The 19,158-nt window shown below is 51.3% G+C and overlaps 1 protein-coding gene across 10 annotated transcripts in view; it reads right to left on the reverse strand.

Moving 5' to 3' along the window:
* Positions 1-259: 259 nt before the first annotated feature.
* INPP4A (inositol polyphosphate-4-phosphatase type I A) overlaps positions 260-19,158 on the reverse strand; it is a 125,320-nt gene continuing 106,421 nt past the window's right edge. For 4 of the 10 annotated variants that reach the window (XM_047781490.1, XM_047781493.1, XM_047781489.1 and 1 more), the window contains exons 18-25: positions 18,424-18,596; positions 17,506-17,629; positions 16,218-16,344; positions 15,800-15,940; positions 14,827-14,924; positions 13,158-13,270; positions 10,938-11,092; positions 260-2,891 (exon numbers count right to left, since the gene is read on the reverse strand). In XM_047781490.1, coding sequence (XP_047637446.1) covers positions 2,759-2,891; positions 10,938-11,092; positions 13,158-13,270; positions 14,827-14,924; positions 15,800-15,940; positions 16,218-16,344; positions 17,506-17,629; positions 18,424-18,596 — 1,064 coding nt within the window. In that variant the 3' untranslated portion in view covers positions 260-2,758. Of the gene's footprint in view, positions 2,892-4,005; positions 7,589-10,937; positions 11,093-13,157; positions 13,271-14,826; positions 14,925-15,799; positions 15,941-16,217; positions 16,345-17,505; positions 17,630-18,423; positions 18,597-19,158 lie in introns of those variants that run through there. The other 6 variants (XM_047781492.1, XM_047781486.1, XM_047781488.1 and 3 more) reach the window with 3 other exon arrangements.

The raw sequence follows: 19,158 nt of genomic DNA on the forward strand, positions 1-19,158 counted from the left end.
GCCTCCGCCAGGGCAAGCAACTTGCTTGGTCACCAGCCGGGGAGAAGCAGAACAGGACTGGGATCTGGATCTGTCTGAAGCTGACTCCCACACTCCAGTGCCCTCCGCTTCCAGCTAAGTGTAAACAAGGTTATAAAATGAATTTCTCATGTTCGTAAGAACCAAGCGCTCAGTGCAGTGTCCATCAGTGATGGTCCAGCCATATGCCAGCCAGAGAACCAGCTCTCCTAGAGTAACAGAATGAAGCAGGCAGACCAGGTTTAATGTTCTTGTCAGTTGTTTATTATTTGTCATTCTAAAGACTAGCACATTTACAGCATACATGGCTTTGAATGACCTAAGAATATATAAAACAGTAACTATCTGTTTATTTATATTAATACTGCCCCAAACAAATAAATAAAAGGACCTTACTGCACTAAGCTTGGCAAATACAACTGTGGAGGAATAAAACTGTATTATACAATATTTGTACATTTTTAAAGGAAACCAAAGGCAACTGTGCTGCAGGCGCTTTGACAGAATCCACATCGCATCCGAGTTGTCCATGTGTCTCCATGGTTCTTTTTAAATGGGGGCCTCATAAGCAACACTGGATGGAACCTTTATTTTATGGGAACCTGTCAAAGTGCCCTCCTCCTGCAACTGAAAACTCAAAGCTCCCACGTGAGCTGAGGGTCTGTGGCCACCAAAATGGGGCAACGTGGCCTGCTCAGCAAGCTCGGTGAGTGTGTGGTGGTGCCCTGAGACTCACACAAGAGCCCAGGAGTAATGGCCGGTGAAATACTGGAACCTGAACATTCTCTAAGTGATTAGCCAAGCCTTCGACTTTTCTGATGATCCATAATACGAAGCCAAAATTAGGAACATAATTCACATAAAGGAGCCACATGCAAAACTGATGATTCAACATTTGCTATATTCCCTTTTGATAAATGCAGATATTTAATGCTGTTCAGACCAAAAGAAAAAAGAAAACAAAAAACTCTGAAAGCTGTATGGGTAACATTTAGTTAAAAATACAAGGGTATTTTTAAAGGTAGTGATGTTAAAATGAGTAAAGATGGAAATACATAGATAGTGGAAACTTACAAATTAGCTGAACCGGTGGAGAGGTGAGAGACTGAATCGGCCATAGTGGAAACTGTCTTTGCACAGGGACAGACACAAAAGGGCAATCTGACACCAGCTGCTGCCACCTGCGCTGCAGTCTGGTGGACGACAACTGCTGTGCAGGGGCCCGCAAGCGCCAGCCGGGCCTCACTGATGCGCCCTCCACACCAGCTCACATCCCCAGTGGGGTCTCAGGAGAGGGCAGGCTCCATCTACGCACTGATTTCTGAGGAAGGATCTGGAAGGTCATCCAGTCCCACCCTTACCTGCTGCCCTCTCTTTCTCTGCCCAGGGGTGGTCCTGCCTGTGCATCAGCTCCCAAGTTTGTTACATGTTTCCAAGTGGCATTTCTAGAGAAGCCCCAAGAGCCGCATTAGAATTCCAGACAGAGGAACTTCCTACCGGTTCACAAATCATGAGGATTGGGATCATGAAGAGGTGCCATGTGTATTTCTTTTACAGCCTTTTAAATAACATATAAACAATGATAAAACAATTGATAAAACATAAACAGAGAAAAAAAAACTCTGCCATGTGCAGATAAGACTCATCATCATCTTATAATAGATGACCAGACATAATTTTCTATGCAATTCATAAGTTTTATGGCCCATTAATCCCTTTTTCAAAATCTCATTTTAGGAGATTCAGCTTTCTCAAGAGCCATCTTACATAACAGAATGAGTAGAATAAGTTATTGCAAACCTAAAAAGACACTTTCATCGGACATTCAAACATGATTGTATTGTCTTAGAGGACGAAACATTGGGAAACCCACCAAAGACATCTATTCTGAAAATATTTAGGCTTCCACTATCTATACCCCAAATCCCCACTGTGGACTGAGGCATCAGACATGCCACATGCGAGGTCCAGACCCGGAGGAGAAGGGGATGCGTGCCCTGGGCCTGGGGGACTAGACATGAGGCGTTGGGCAACAGGAGACTGCTGGCCTCGCGTCCTCAAGCAGACACCTGTTCCCTAGCTTGTAAGGGACCAAGTGGCCCCCACTGTGTGGGCGGCTCTGCAGGTGTGCCTTCTGATAAAGCCCTGGCTCAGGCTGACTTAGCAGCCTTCACCTCAAGTCCTGGTTTCACCTGCGCACCACAGACAGGATACTGCATCAGAAGCACCTGCCTCGCTGCGTGAGGCACAGCGAGCTTCTGTCCCCAGAACCTCCGTTAACATCTAACACATTCAGTGGTCTGCCCAGGATCCAATCACTTCAACTTTCAGTTCCTGTGTTACACTGAGATTTTTAAAAAGTAGACTGTAAATCAATGCTCAATTTTGAGTTACTCGGTAGAAAAATAAGTTAGGTGAGCAGCTGCCTAAGTGGGCATTTTAAAAAGTCTTCTAGCATTTCAGAAGTACCTAGTTTGATTTATATAGGTAACTACTGATAATCCACGTGGTTACGGCTGAAGGCTAGTCAAATGGGCAGTTGTTACTGTTCACACTATCAAGCCCAACATTACCTGCTATGGATTCCAACGCCAAAAACATGCTCCATAGACTCTTGAGTGAAATAGTTAGAAAAACAAAAATAAAAACCAATCCTTCAGATCTTCTTGAAGAATTCATATATGACACTAGAGGGTACCCACATTTATTACGTGACAGCTAATGAGAGGAAACCGTGTGTTCATGTTTCAACTTTTCCGTAAGTCCCTTCAGGAGGCCTGTAATGCTTGGGGAAAGCCTTCAGCTGCAGGGAATTAAATGCATATTTGCGACTTCCAACATTCTTCATTGTATTTTCTCTTCGACAACCCTCACTGGGGAGAAAACAAGCACAAGAAATGACAGCAGTAAAAAAGGAAAAAAGAAAAGACTTAAACTCAGATGAAATGAACTGGTTATTTTCATAGCATTAAAAAAAAAAGTTGATTAATTTAAATGGGTGCCAGACTCATTTACAACAATACACATGTAAGATGGAGGGTTTCCGAACGAGCAATTAAGAAGCACAGAGATGGACACATGCTTGTGAAAAGCAGTACTGGGTAGAGGTGGAGGGCGACTTTTTAAGTTCATGATTTCATGTATTTCATGTCAGGTTATTGGTGGGGTCTATCTTAACTAGTGCTTCAAAGGTTCTGTCACATAGCAAATTCATTGGAAAAAGTGCTACTCTTACAAAACCTTTAAAAACCTACATTCTTCTATATCAGCAACAGCTGTTACCATCTCAAATTCAAAATGCTGATTTTCCTTGTAGACTTCAACATGTAGCTAAACCATCTGGCTCAGAAGGCGGCTCTAACTTGCTGTCTCCACCCAGGAGACAGCTGTCTTGGGTGCAGGGCAATCCCGTGGGCCTGTGTGACGGCTGCATGGTTCCCAGCGTCATAAAGGGGAGACCCCGCCAAGGTCACCTTCTCCAAGTGAGCCACCCTCACTGCAGTCACCTAGCACAAAGAGACCACTGAGCCAGTGAGAGCCCACAGGTGCCCTTCCCTAGAGAACCTGCTATCAGCATCTTCCCTGCTGCATTGACCGAGGGTTGTCATGGCAACCCCGTGTGGAAAGCAAATGCTGAACAGGAGGATGAGCCATCAGGCAGACCTCACATTCCCAAATGGGAGCATCTGACGAGCTCTCTGGGAAATGTTCTTGGTAGACATCAAATCAACAGGCAAAAGCAATTTTAAATAGAAATGATTTCCTTTAGCATAGTGTAACTGTATAGTTTTATTCTAAGACTAGCAATTAAATCAACTAGTTCTTAAATTTAGTATAAAAATTCCCTTTATGAGATGTAAAATTTGCAGTTACCAAGAAACAGTGATTAGAAAAAATATTCCAAGTGGTATGAAGACCATTCTGTCATGCACTTTAAAAAAATATCAGCGGCAATTGCTCAAGCCTTTTAAAGTGAAAATGACAATCTCATTATCCAGAACATGTAAAATATTTTTGGTAAGACAGTCATTTTATTCAAAAGATAAACTCCAGTATTTTAGAAAAGTAGCCACCTGCTTGTTATTAAGTAATTTCATAACACGGATATGCGTTCCTGTCACCAGAGCCTCAAAGCCCTCAGCTAGAGGTGTGTCATCTAAGCAGAACACCTAGGCCACGTGAGCAGGGAGCCCCTCGGGTGAGGAAAGATCACGTTGATTTAACATCCAATAATCAGAAAAAAATACTCCATTTAGAGCAGAAGCTACAGAGGTTCTTCTTAATCTTTGGAAGCTCTTACAGTACAGGACTATTTCAGATATGGCTTCTCCACTTACAAAGAAACATACACACTTCTCAAAAACCACCTCTCACACTAGTAAGTGTTCAACTGCTTTGAAGAACAAAGAAGAATAACTTGTGAACTTCAACATTATTTTTTATTTACATGTTAAAGAGGCTAATTACTGGTTTAGCTGGCTGAATAAACTATACATGAAATTATACACTTTTGTTTCAGTTTTTTAAAACCAAATTGTGCTTACTTTCTTTCCAAAGTCTGAATTTGGTTTGAATTTACAGGATCTAATAATGAGGCTGCGTGCATGCTGGCTCTTATCACCCCATGTCTGCACAAGATCTGGCTTGGTGTGTGGGACTCGGGTGTGGACAGAAGAGAGGCTGGGCCGGGGGACCTGGCATTTCCTGCCAGAGACCAGCTCCATCCTAAGGTAGAACAGCTCCACCCATCACACGCTGGCTGCATAATTTTTAGGAGTCACCATAATGCACCCTGAGAAGGTCTTGGATAGATTTGAGAAAGAGGGATTTAATTATTCTAAAGCTATATGATTTTTAATATAGATAAATTATTTCAGGGACATATTTTTTTTTTGAAATAAAAAATTAGAACTGAAACCCCAAATGACACCTCTGATTTCCTCTTTCTGGTAGGGATCTTCCTCTGTAGAACTCCTGGACACAGCAATGCCTTAGTGACCCTGAACTAGGATGTCTCGGTACTAGCATTAGCTTAGAAGCAACCTGAAAACCCTCACCAGGTATCCATGGCTCCCCTTTCTTGAATCATCTCCCCATCTTTGTTTTATACTGCCTGTTTCTTACTAAAGCAAAAAAGATTTCAAATGCATACTTAGCTTGATTTCTTAAGGCCTTAGTGACATTAAAACCCAGCTCAAAGGGCAAGCATGCCTTTCTCAGACAAGAACCACCCCACACACAGCCTCGGTGGATCTCCCAGTGTCTCTCTACCTGGCCTTGTGACTGCAGAGTGAGACTATACCCTCTTTTGACCCTGAAGAGAAAAACCCAGAACCTTATCCTCTCTACTTCCATCTATTTCTCTCCCATCTTAGGAGCCACACCTGTGAGGGGCAGGAAACCCTGCTGATACCCGGGCAGCTGCGGCTGGGGTGGGAAGGAGAAGGCCATGTGGGGCCCCTGGGCAGGGCTTGTCTAGCTGGCCACGGCCCCTGTGCTGGGAGGTAGGCCCAGAAAGAGGAGGGGATGTGGTCAGAAGGGCCCCCCTCATCTGCACATGCTCTCTGCCTGCCTGGAGGTGGGCATGGAGCCGGGGAGTTTCTCCTCCCCCCTCCCCGAAAGGGCAGCTGGAGGGCTTGACCCAGAGCAGGGCTGGGAGCTGTAGAACACGAACGGTGGACCCTGCTTGCCCTCCTTCCAGTACAAGGACGTCTCAGAGAGTCAGTGTGTACACCTCCAGGTAGACAAGGACAATGGTGGACACAGTTCTCCAAGAGTCACAGGCAGGATGGGACCTCACCTCTGACTACTGCCATGTGGCTACAACCTGCCACCACCTATCACATGGCATTTGGTGAGTCTCCCCCTGAAGGATGGCCGAGAGCAGGGCTGCCACCTGACTTATTCAAGAAAAGACAGTGACCACACTGCACTTGTGAGGAGAAGGGGCCTCAGCTTCAGGTGACACCTGCCACAGGCTCCTGCAGTGCCCAGGGTGTCCAGGACAAGGGCTGTGAGGAGGATCACCTTCTATCTCAGAATTTAAAGCCTGCTAACTGCTCCTACAACTTTCAGAACCCAGACTCAGATCTGAGGCCAAACCAGAGAAACCCCAGAGGAAGTTCTGCGAGCCTGGGGGTGAGAATGGAGAGGCCAGATTTTGCAGTGGGCTGGGTTTGGGCGCATGCTTGGGCGTCAAGTTTCTGGAAAAGACATGCTTCTCTAAATTCACTCCAGTGTTTCTAGACTGGGGAAAGAAAATCCACTTCCATAACAGAAGCACAAGGAGATCTGAGCAGGAACACAAGCCGCCTCCCTTTTCCATACAGGATCCGTGGGGTTTCCCAGCTTTTGCTGCTGCTCTGAGAGGCCCTGCCTTGGCCTCCTTCCCCACGGGATGCCAGGTTTACAGGTGCCCCCGTTTTAGACCCGGCTATGTTAAATGCAGGGTGATAAGAGCAGAACCCAAAGCAACCTTTTCTCTCTCACAGCTCCATCGGGCACGACTGCCCCAAAAGTTAGGCCGCATTTTTGGGGGAAATTTTGATATACTCTTTTTGTTGTTATTATTAACCACATTTGATTTGTAAGAGAGGTGTGTTTGTTTTTTAATGAAAAGTGCTATTTAAAAAAAAATAAATGTATATAACTTTAATCCATTAGTTCCTGGATCAGTGTAATGAACCTTAGAGATTTAAAAGAGGAGTTTTAAAGTCACATGCAGTATGTTATTTTTTGTGCCTGATTTGGTACAGTGAGCTACTGTAGTCACAGCTTTGTGTCATCTCAACTTGGAAATAATAACATAAGCAAGGAAATGTAATGATTCTGCAAACTGTTTGCTACTGTAATTTCAGGGACTACGCTTTGAAATGAAAGCAGAAAGTACATGTCCTATTAAATAGGTTTATCTAGATGAGCCAGTTAGAAAAGCCATCTATCCTTTTCATTTCTCTTCCAAAGGAAAGGAAAGGTTAGCAGTACATTTAAAGGATAGTATCAAATATACAAATTCTTTTCAGACAGATTTCCTTTCTCTAGGAAACAGGGCACATGAGATATACAGGTAATAAATAGTTTCACATCAGAAGGTAAGAGATTTGGTACAAGTAATTCTAGGCCAGCTAAACAACGCAGTAACAGGGCTCGGTAAGAACATGGTACAAGCACTGAAAACTCGACAGAATTTAAACGAACACGTCCTCTTGGTGAGATAATCTGGCAGGTATTTACAGTTCAGAACAACAAAATGTCAAACTGTAAGGCATGAAATATCTCGTGGCAGACCATGCTCTGACACATTCCTTCTGTCCAGTTAGGTACTTGGTGGCTGGACATGTTCTGGCACTTTTGTTTTTCTTGTGACTTTATTAATTTTCATAATGATACTCATTTGCAACGCAATTTGGCCACCAGGTATGCTATGCTCAGAAAGAGCCACACAATCAGTAGATTGGGGCTCAGAGCCAGTAAAGGGATGGAACAGAGGAGGCTGGGGTCTAGCCTTAAGTCTCGGATGGGCACCAGGCCGCTCAAGTTCTTCTGGGTGACTACCTCCCGTGTTCCAATGCTGTGAAAAGGAAGAAGGGTGGGAGAGAGGGAAAGAAAACAGGAAAGAAAATAAAGGGGGAAAAAAAAAAGACACATGCAATGGATTTTATCAAAAGTATGGAAAAAAGAGGAGAACAAAAAGATACAATTTCAAAAAAAAAAAAAAAGGAATGAAGCCACAACAGAAAGAAAAGATGGTGTGCGGAAAAGGGTGTGGAAGGGAAACAAAACGAGCACAGTTACAAGAAAAGAGGAGAGAAAGAGAAGTGAAAATAAGAAAAAAATACTGTAGTCTACTGAAAACAAACACGTGTAGGCTGACTAAATGGTTTTCCATGTTCGCTCTTGACTGCCAAGCGACGCCATGCTGCCCCGCCATGCGCCCATGCGCCCACACGTGGACTCCGAAAAGCTGGCTGAACATGAAGAACCATCGGGGGTTTGACCTTCTCACAGATGCCCAAGCAGCCGGGGGTGTGACCTCTTTCACCAAAGCAGCCTCCTGACTCAGGTATCGGCCAGAGGCAGAGCCCTCCCCAGACTGACCTTGGCCTTCAGGCTGAGCAGCAGCAGGGTGTGGGCTACTCCCCCTGTTCCACTTCCAAGAGGGGAATCCAGCCCAGTTCACTGGAAATTTGGGGTCTGTTTCCCTTTGGTGAGACATGAGAAATGTACTGAAGTAAGGGTCCCAGAGGAACACGGACGCCCTGGGAACATGACACATCTCCTGCTGTGCACACTGGCTATCATGTTCCTGGCCAGGGCAGTCCCAGGAGTCACTCTGGGTGTCAGCCCCTGGAGTGGGGCTGAAGGGGCCACAAACACTGCACTGGGATCGGCTCAGATGGCTGGAGCCAAGCGTCCACATCACTTCCCCACTCCAGTCCATCATGGCACATGTCAGCCTGAAACAGGCTCGGGGTGGGGCAGGATATTTATTTTATGCCACAGAAGTTGGTTGGCAAACATGACAGATCAGAGAGTTTTTTTGTTTTTGAGAGAGAGCTGGTTGTCAAAATGCTACCACAGCACTGGCTACTGCTCACCCCGGGGCCTCCAGGACAAGGACAGCCTGAGTGTCAGCTCTGCCCCTCCCCCAGTCCCCTTCCTCCACCCAGCCACGGCTACTGCCTGCAAGCTCTACTCTCCAAGCTAGAAAGCAAGAGAACCATAACGCCCTCCCCTCAAGGGCCACATCCGCTGCCGCCTCCTCAGGGCCCTGGGCTGAACCACGGGTCCTGGCCTCACTGCAGCCAGAAACACCGGCTCCCAGCCCAGCCACCTCAGGCTTGCAGCCTATGAACTGACACATCTAACCCACATGGGATACCCCAGGAAACAGAGATGTCAGGGGAACAGTGTCACATGAAAACAAAAGCACGTGGCCAGGGCCTGCGAGCTGCGAGGTCGGGGGGCTGGAGCTACCAGGATCCTGGGGGCAGCAGAGGGAAATGGGACCTTCTTTGTGTTTTTAATAACTTCCTAAAAGAGGATTAAGGTAACACATGTTCAGTGCAGAGATTTTAGAAAATTCAGGAAAGCATAAACTTTAAAAAGACATCCTTAACTGCAGGCAGGTGGGGGGTCTTAGAGAAGCAGAGGAAGGTCAGGGGAACGGGCTCTGGTCCCTCGGCTGTAATGGAAGACAAGCTGGCTTTCCAGGCTTGGGAGTGCTCAGAGCAGTGACAGGAATGGCCCCCCAGGGGGCAGACGAGTAACCGGGATGGGAGCAGCCTATCGCCTTGTGTTAAAAGCCTTACGAAGGTGTGCCTGTTTAACCTGAGGAAGCACCAGGGCAGAGGCAGGCAGAAGACCCAAGGGTATGACTGCACCCTGTTTGCTGGGCTGACACATCCAGCACAGCCTCGATAGCCAGTGACAGCAAACCGGATGAAGTGCAGTGTGCTAAAGATGCTAAGGCCTCCTTTATTCCCCTGACAGAGCTGCTCACAAGGCAGCTAAGCAAGGACAGCAGGCTAAAACAACACGGAGAGTTACATGTGTAACTGCAGCTGTCTGTGCATGTGTTCTGTTTGGCGTGTTACTCGGGGGCTGGCTAACCACTGTGGGGATTAAGCAATTCACACTCACATGTGTGTACGTGTGAACCCATCTCTGAAAGCGCGTGTGTCAAGAGTGTGAGCCCCATTCCTCCTCAATGACCACCTTGTGGGCTGTGAACACACTGTGTTCAAGAAGCCAAGACTGGAGCCTAGATGGAGGGGTATTAACTGTACACCTGACTTGGGGGCCTGGTCTACTGAGGGGACCTAACATCTGCTCTGACAACCCCAGGTGCGCCCTTCCATTTTTCCCGTGCCTGCGGGGGAACATTTCTCAGGGGTTTGTGTCCCACCCCCGCCTCGCAGCAAACAGGGCATAGACCCTGCTACCCCCACGGCGCCAGGGCCGCCCAGCACCCCCGTCTCCCTTAGGCTAAGGCAGGGAGAATGAGAACTTGCTCAAAGGGTGCAAATAGGCGGCCCTGAGGTCATGAGGTCTGGATGAACTTGGAAAGACAAAACAGGACAAAACGGTTCTGTTTTTACAGACGCTACGGTCAAGAGGCAGGAGCTAGGGCATTGCTTTGTGCACAATCGTGAGAAGGTCAAACGACAGAAACATACAGAAAGGATAAGAGAATTGGACGCTTTGAAGAATTTGGTGAGAGGACAAATGATACAGAACATTCAGTAGAAATGACTTGGAAACGAGACTTGAACAGCATTGGTGGCTACACTGAAGAGGACAGGGAAGCGGGTTTCTTATCCTTTCTTTGGTATGTGAGGTGAGGTGCTCCCCAGCGGGGCTGGAAACAAGGCAGCGCTCAACAGCGGACAGAGTTTTAATCCCAGGTTTCGATCTGCACACACACCTGCTGCCTCGGAATCAGAACATCATTAGGGTGAGGTGGCCACACACAGGGATGGGGACGGGCTGCTGCTGGGAACACCCACTGGACACTCAGCTCAGGAAAGCAAACTGCGCAGCCTGCACACGCGTCTCCCCTCAAGTTTGGAAAGAGATCTATGCGCGATGGGAACAGCAGGCACCGGCTGAAGGCTTGGGCCCTGAATGGCCCCCACAACGAGGTGTGTGGCTGAGACACCGGGCACCAAGCGGCAGCCATGTGGCCACCTCTCTTCCCGCCACCTCGCCTGGCTCAGGCTCCTGTTTCAGTGCTGTTCTGCTCTGAGACCCCACTAGCTCACTTCCCCCACTTGACAAAACTGACAAGAGACCACTGTCTGCATGTGACAGTGCCAGCGGTTTGACTTTGCAGCCGAGAGGGAATGTTTCAAAGTCAAACCAGGCGGGGCCCGCGGACTCAGGGGCTGAGTGCGGAGGTGGCAGCGGCTGGGACTCACCTGCGCATGCACTCCAGGGCCTGGGTGAAGACCTGTGGGGCCATGCCGTGCTCGTGCTGCAGTATCAGGCACTGCTCCAGCGTCACCGACATGGCCGTGCGGTCCTTGGCGCTCTTGCAGCTGGTGAACCGGACCCCATTAAGGCGGCGGCAGATCTGCCAACGGGAACAAGGGTGGGGCTTAGACAGGAGGAAATGGACCTCTGCCCTGGGCCTGCCTCTCGGGGGGCCTCTGCTGCCCTCCAATCACGGACCTGACCAACTGCCCCCTCTAAGCTCTGCCAGGACCAGCCCTGTGCTGCAGGCCCCCTGGGGAAGGACAGCAGTGCAGACCAGCTCGGGGAGGTCAGGCCGCTCCCAGGATGCCCAGCCCCCAACCAGGTCTCCAGGCCTTTCTGGATGGCACAGCACTGACCCACTGGTCTCCTCTCTCCTCATTCCCACTGGTGGGAATTGCTCAGCAGGCCCATTTCCCTGTACCTCCTGCCCATAGGCAATGTGCCAGCTGGCCCCAGGGCCATGGTACAGGATCGGGCAGGGACTTACTTGGACAGGCAACTCCCCGCCCCCACCCCCTCGAAAAGGCTACCTTGGGGCACCTGCTCTCCCAGAGGAAGGACACCTGGGAGCATTTCCTCCGCACCACGAGGTTTGACAAGCCTAGCTATACCACCCCCACTCCAGAAAGCCCTAGAACAAAAAGACTTTTTGGGGATAAGTCTGTGGCAGCCTATTTGGCAGCATGACCAGATCTGAGCAGCTGTCAAGATTACTTCTAATTTTTATTTACTCCATTTTGCATAAATATTCATGCTTCTCAGGGAAGCAATGGTCATGAGTTTGACTCCAGAGAGCTGCCCTGAGTCCCCGAGATGTGAAATCGTCCACATGCACCAGCTCACTTGGGTGATGTGCATCCTGTCACATACCCGTGTGCCACCTGTGCACCGTGTCACCTTCCTGAAATACAGAATGCTGTGACTTTCAAAGCACCTGGCACGCAAGAGCTTCAGGTAGGGCCTGTGCCCCGAGAGACAACCCTGGTGCCAGAGGCCACTGGGCTCCGGGACCTGCTGTCCTCAGAAAACCCCGACGCTGCAGGCTGCCCTGCAGACAGCACCACAGCCGCTTCTCAGGCAAGCCAGTCTCAGCCGAGACCCCCGGCCTCTACCAGGGGGACCACTTGGCAGGGGACACTGGGTTGTCCTAAGCACTGTGTCTAGAGGACAAAATAGCAAAGACCCAAACAAGTTCAGCCAAGATCACTGGATCAGCACAAGGATGGGCTTCTTGTGAGAACAGACAAAAATTGAAGAAACAAACAAACAAAAAAAGACCCTAAGCAGCCTCTCCTAAGGGGGAATTAATCCAAATCTGTAAAACAACTGATGAAGTAAGGGTGGACGTAAGCTTATGAAGTAAGCTATACTCGCTGAGTCCCACAAGCCAGAGAAGGCACAAGCCAGACATGCAGCATAAGCCACCACTACAAATGAGAGGTCAAAGAGAGCTACATTAGGAGAGGGTGGATCCAGAGTCACCTGAGGTTCTGGAAGCTGCAGTAGGGAGGCCAGAGGGGCGTCTCTGCCCAGGAGGACAGGCTGCAGCTCCAGGCTCCAGTCTCTGGGGGACATCAGCCACTTCGGGGCACTGGCAGGTCTCCCCATGCATGAAACGAGGGGTCAGGCCTGACTGATAACATTCAGGCTCTGTGCGTGGGTCCCACTGTGGCCAGGTCCCCTCGTCAGGGTGTTTGAGTGACTAGCTATGGAGCTGCTCTGCCACCTGGGCTCAGAGCGGGGACTTGGAACTTCGCAAATTCATGGCAGTATCTCAAGTAGAAGATCCCAACAGCCGTGGACAAGAAATCCAGTGTAAACATGCGGCCCGGCCCCTCCGGATCTACTAAAGCTATAGCGGGTAGTAAGTTCTAGTTGGTATCAGCCGCACAGGCCTCTGGAGGGGACACTGTTGTCGGCCTGGTTATGAAATAAGCAGCCCCCCCAAGGGGGGGAGGTCCTGTGCAAAGCTTGACAGGTTGAAGGTAGCCTAGAGAAAGAGCCCTCCCGCATCTCCCTGCGTGGGGAACACACTCAGTGCTGCTCCAGGGTCCACGCGGAGAGACCTGTTCCCTCCATTCCTGGCTGAGATTTTGATTTGTTCTGTTGCTGGCATTACCATTATTTTTATTATTGCCCCTTCCCCTCACTACAGCAAGTACCTCGGCAGCCTGCCAGAGGATGTCGACGTTCTTGTTCTTCCTGGCGTGCACGTTCTGACCCAGGAAGCGCAGCAGCTCTGGCAGGCACGTCTGGCTCCGAGATCGAGGTAGGCCTGGAAGGGAAGAGGGGCCCATGGAGCTGAAGCCACACTCAGGGATGCACCCATATGAGCCACCACCCACATGAGCCACCACCCACATGAGCCACCAAAGGACGAGTCCAGCCAGAGCCAGAGGGTCAGCGTGACTTAAACTAGAAGGGAGGCCTGTGTCCAAGGCCTGGGCTGGTCACCAGCTCAGTTAGCAATTTGCTACTTTCACTGTCATTTCAGTGCCACCTATCACCTCCTTTCATGGGGCTGGAGAGGGAGCAGGAATCAGAATGGGAGCGAGCTCAGGTCTTCAAAGCCCGCGTGAGGGATGGAGGGTACCTGAGGCCAGGGTCTCACACTTGGCTCCCTTGTTAGGGGTGGGGGGACAACCTCCTCCACCAGCACAGTGTCCAGGCCCTTCCAGGACACTGAGACTTGAAGCTCAGTCAGATCACCTCGCCTCCAACACCTGGGGGTTTCAAACTCCAGGACAGGGAGTTCCTGTTGTGCCTCAACAGTAATGAACCCGACTAGTGTCCATGAGGATGCGGGTTCCATCCCCGGCCTCGCTCAGTGGGTTAAGGGTCTGGCGTTGCCGTGAGCCGTGGTATAGGTTGCAGACATGGCTCAGATCCCCACATTGCTGTAGCTGTGGCACAGGCGGGCAACTGTAGCTTCAATTTGACCCCTAGCCTGGGAACTTCCATATTCTGCGAGTGCAGCCATAAAAAGACAAAAAAATTTACAAATTCCAGGACCATCAGAGAAGAGCCTCAAGGTCATGTCTACAGAAAACAGCCAGGGGGTTTGAATCCACAGATCGAAACCAACGACTGGGCACCATGGGCTCTAGTGCAGGCCTGCTTCCCCCACATACCCTCCCTTGTGCACACTGGAGCAGTCCAGCTACCGCCCACCCCTACTGTTGGGGACCAGGGAGAAGCTCCTGGCCGGAAGGGGCCTGTCTGTGCCCATGGCTGTGGGGAGCCAGGACAGGAAGCCCAGCCGCGGGGGAGAGTGCAAGTCTGCTTCCCAGGACCAGCTGCAGCTCCTCCCCAGCCGCCCTGAAGAGCAGATGCGCCCAACTCACCCACCTGCCCATCTCCCCGGCCCCACAGGCCAGCAGCTCCCAGTGCTAGGGCCATGTGACTGAGGGTCCCTCAGGGGCCTGCATCGTGGGCAGTGCTGCTGGCCCACCCGGGTTGGGCTCTTGTCTGTGCTGTTTTTGCCCCCCAGGCCTTGCCCCTCCTGGACCTCCTCCCGGGGCCTCTGCACATCTCCCAGGGCCTGGCCTCAGTGGACATGGGCCGCCCCCCAAAAAGTGGAGCACAGACCTCCCCCTTCCTGACCACAGGGCTCCTGGGTTGGCTCATCCTTGCTCCCCTACTCCTGCCAACCTTCGAGGGTAGGGGTGGGGGGCCGGCCCTGCGGATGTGTCGTCCCCTCAGCCCCAGCCGTGGGGGCAGGGAAGCAGGGGTGCAAGAACAGCGGCACCTGCAGGGCACCAGGCAAACCCCAAACCCCCCAAGGGTCAAAAGACAACAGGTTAAACCTGCTGGGAGTGAAGAAATACTTACAATCCTCAGGCAAAACTTCCTTGAACTGCTCGAAGTAGGAATTTAACCGCACCAAACTCTCCACGTTGATAACTTCTTGTAAAGATGTGTCACCAAACCTTCAGAGGTCACAACAGACACCATGAGTAGGGTAACGTCGCTTTCTCCTAGCACCGACATGACTGCATCAGAGGAAGCGATGCAGAGTCTCTCCATGCTTCTCTGTACGCATCTCAACCCCAGGCCACACTCCTCCTCCCAAGCTTGTCATCTCCCCCATGCTGGTGGCAGGTCTGACTACGTTTCCTGAGCGGGAGCCCTGCTGATCTGTCACAGATGCGCCTAAGAGACAGCCAGGACCTCGAGTAGCCCAGCCCTGAAGCCCAGCTCTGGAGGCACCCAGGAGTAGGGCCAGCAGTGGGCCTCTGGCTGGGGCACAAAGACAATAAGCCTGTCCTCGGATCTGAGGTTGCCCTGCAGCTGAATGACCAGACCCACCTGCCTGACAGGTGACCCTGGAGGAGTATACTGGGCACAGACTTTTAGGATCCAGGCTTGGCCCTTGGCCTGGCACACAGGCCGCTCCACCCTCACCACTGCCCATCCCTCCTGGGACCTGAGCCTTTGGCCTCATGTGCTTTCTCCCTACCTGCCTCTGGCTCCTTGGCTTGGGACGCCAAGTCTCTCCTCTACCTCATATGAGACCAACTCCTACTTAAGTCTCCAAAACCCACTTCAGACATCACCCCTACCAGGAAGCCCTCCCAAACCTCTCTAGGGCACATTTATTTTCACTCTGCACCCACATCTCTCTGCCACCAGGCTGTCTCCAGAGGATCTCTGTATCCCAGCCCCAGCGACAGGGCAAGGAGGTGGCTGAACTTGAAGGAGAGGTGACAAAGTCCCCCCAGCTCTGGGAGCCTGAAGAGGACTAAGCAGACTTTGCGTGTCATCCTGATGACCCTTCCAGCCCAGCCCACAGGGTGGCATGTACCTCTCGGCCAGCGTCTGCTGCTCATTGATGCCCACATTGAAGAGCACAGGCTGGACCCGCAGCAGCATCCCGCTCTGGAGCTCCCGCGGCAGGGCATCGAACAAGGGCCCCGGCAGGGGGATCCGCACGTTGAAGCCGTCCCTGGAGAGAGGGCGGGGAGGGGGAGAGGAGGGACGGGAAATGGGCGCACCACACAGGAGCACCTGCTCGCCTCTGCTGGGGAGAGTGGCCTGGCCCTGTTCCGTGACTTCCTAACTGCCAGTCACAGACCCGAAAGGGGTGTGAAATTATGTTACAGGCTGCAATTAGCATTTCTAATGGAATGCAACACGGCAAAGCAAGAACGAAGGGTGTGTGCACGTGATAAGCATCAATTAAAATTCTGGGCTAGTTCTGAGAACCAGAAAAATGTTTCTACCGATTTCCTGTGATGACGGGCAGCATGTCGGTGGACGCGTTAGAAGTGGCCTGAGTGACTTTGAAGGTCACGTTCCTCAAGTCCATGATCCCGAGGCTCATGTCCTCCAGCATGGCCAGCTCCTCCCCTGGAGGCAAGAGCGGGAGGGGCTGTCAGGCAGAGGGCACCCGTAGTCTCCCCTAGGACTCAGCACAGTGCAGAAGGCAGGTGACGGAAGGCAGGCAATGGGAACAGGGTGGCTGTGACAGGGATGAGGGCTGGGGGGTGTCTTCCAAGTGACTCACTTCTCTAGGAGTAAGCCCCGCTATTCAAATCCCACAGTCCCCTTCAAAAGCACAGCTAGCGGGCTCTTTCCTGGCGAAGGAAGTGTGGGGGGGCGGGGGAGACCCCGACACACAGGAACCTTGGAAGGCAAAGCCAGCTCTTTAGGTACTGCGATCTCGTGGTATGCTTTAGATCTTTTGGTATTTTCTCAATGTCTTATAACTCCAAAGATTAACAGATCCTTTTTTAAAAAGTATCTATTTTTATCTTCTAAGAAGAAATTAACAGAAAATGAAGGTAAGAAGAAAGCCTTTTGAGGGCAATTTGGAATATCAATACATTTTTAAATATTCCTGCTTTTCGACCCGGCAAGTTGCCTTTGAATAATTTGGTGGGTGCAGAAATGGGCCACAAGCACACAAAAACTTACGTGCAGAGATGTTTTAATAGGAACAATTCAGAAACGGCTCAGATGTCTTACAGGAAGTGAATGTGTTCATAATTATCACCCATCCTTCACCAGAAAGATCTTCATGATGGGTAACAAAGAAACCAAGGGGGGTGTGTGTGTGTATCTCTGTGTGTAACTACACAGAACTTTTTTTTTTTTTTTTTTGTCTTTTTGCCATTTTCTTGGGCCGCTCTCATGGCATATGGAGGTTCCCAGGCTAGGGGGTCGTATCGGAGCTGTAGCTGCCGGCCTGTACCACAGTCACAGCAATGAGGGATCTGAACCGTGTCTGTGACCTACACCATAGCTCACGGCAATACCAGATCGTTAACCCACTGAGCAAGGCCAGGGATCGAACCTGCAACCTCATGGTTCCTAGTCAGATTTGTTAACCACTGTGCCATGACGGGAACTCCATACACAGAACTTTTACTTGGTTCCTTGTTATGTATTTGGGGAATGTTTGGATATATTTTAATCAGCAAATGTTACCTGTGTAATCAGAAAAAGACTCGGGGGGAGAGGCCAGCTCACACACAAGGTGCTGACGGCCCTGGGGCCCTGGGATCTCACCATAGGTGCTCAGCAGGCTCTCGAACTGGGCAAGCAGCCCGATGGTGTAGAGCTGCCGCAGGAAGCCATCGTCATGCAGGCAGTTCCTCAGCTTGATGATGAAGCCACAGATGAGCGCAGTCAGCTGTGGGGGACAGACACCACCTTACCTCGCACTCCTCCCGGATCCAGGTCCCTCTGCCTGCACTGCTCTTCCTGCTGCAGCCCCTCCTCGGAGCCTGAGGTGGGAAGCACCTGGCTCTGGGACCCTGAGGGGGGAGTCCACAGGGAGGCAGTGGCCATGGCGGGGAGGCAGAAGCCACGGTGGGGGGGTGGCAGAGGCCACAGGGAGGCAGTGGCCACAGGGGCTATGAGTTGGGGGAGGGGGGTGGCTAGACTCACTGCTCCTGGGGCTCCCAAACGTGAGTCTGGTTTGGGCTCTGCTTCGGGCCTGAACTTAGGGTCACTCCTGGGCCAGAACCTTCTGGAAGCCCAGAATTATTTCCCCACAGTAAAAGGAAGGGCCTTAATGCCCACAGATCCAGACCAGCTCTGGCTGGAAACCAAGGTGCTCAGGGAGGAACAGACATGGAGAAAGATCCCTCCACAAGCAGAAGGCTTCCTGGGCACATCCTGGGCCTCGCGGGATGGGAGGGGACTGCCGAGAACCCGAGCCTGCGCTGCCCTTCACTGCTAATCAGATTCCTGGCATCTGTCAACTGACACTCGTTGAAGGCCTTCCCTCCACTGAGAGAAATCTCGAGAACGGAGCTGTGGGAGCCGCCCTGACATCTGCTGTTTTATAAACAAGAAAACAGATTGCGTGTCTCCCTCAACACACCTCTTCATAGGGAAAAGGTGCAGGTGGCACGGGGCCACAAACCCTAGGCTCCTCCCTCTGCGCCTGAGGGCAAGGCTGGCCACTGAGTCAGGACTCACCGTCTGGCAAAAGACCACGTCACGGCGGTACTGCAGGCTCAGGAAGGTGGCGATGGTGGGCGCGCTGTCCTGCATGAGCAGGAAGACCATGGCCTTCTTGGCCTTGTCACTCATCATGGCCACACAGTCTGTGAGGGTGGTCAGCAGCGGGTACAGGGCCTCGCTCCACTCACCTGGCACGAGGAAGGGTCAGCTCAGAAGGAAGGGCCTGCAAGGCCCCTGGCCCCCACCCGCACTCCGCCCCTGCCTCCACCCCACTAGCCGGAATCTTCTCAGCAGACTCAGCATCAGCTCAACCCAGGGTGCAGTGACGCCCGCCTGCTCTCCCCACCCCCTGGGACACAGTGGCACATGTGACTAGTCCCGAGCAAAGTGATAGGCTTCTGGGAGTTAGGACTGAGCGAGGAAACATGCTGTCTGCAGAGGCCAGGCCTCTCCCATGACACCACCACTCCTGTGTGGGGAGAGACCTGTCCTCTTGCTCCTCTGGATCCAGCAGCAAGGAGCGCAGCTGGGCTTGGTCTGGGTCCGGGGAAGGGCCCGGCCCCGCAGCGTCCGCGTGTCCAGTCCTCGGCGTCCCCTCCTCCCCACCCCACCTTCCTGCCCCGTGCCATCTATTTCAAGCTGAAGTTTTTGGGTTTGGGAACATAAGGAAACTCTGACCCCATCGCAACAACTTTTTAAAAATAGAACCTCGGGGAAGAAAACACGGTGAAAGGCTTTTTTGGTTTTGGC

This window comes from Phacochoerus africanus, chromosome 5 (assembly GCF_016906955.1).
Source record: "Phacochoerus africanus isolate WHEZ1 chromosome 5, ROS_Pafr_v1, whole genome shotgun sequence".
Classification (NCBI taxonomy): domain Eukaryota; kingdom Metazoa; phylum Chordata; class Mammalia; order Artiodactyla; family Suidae; genus Phacochoerus; species Phacochoerus africanus.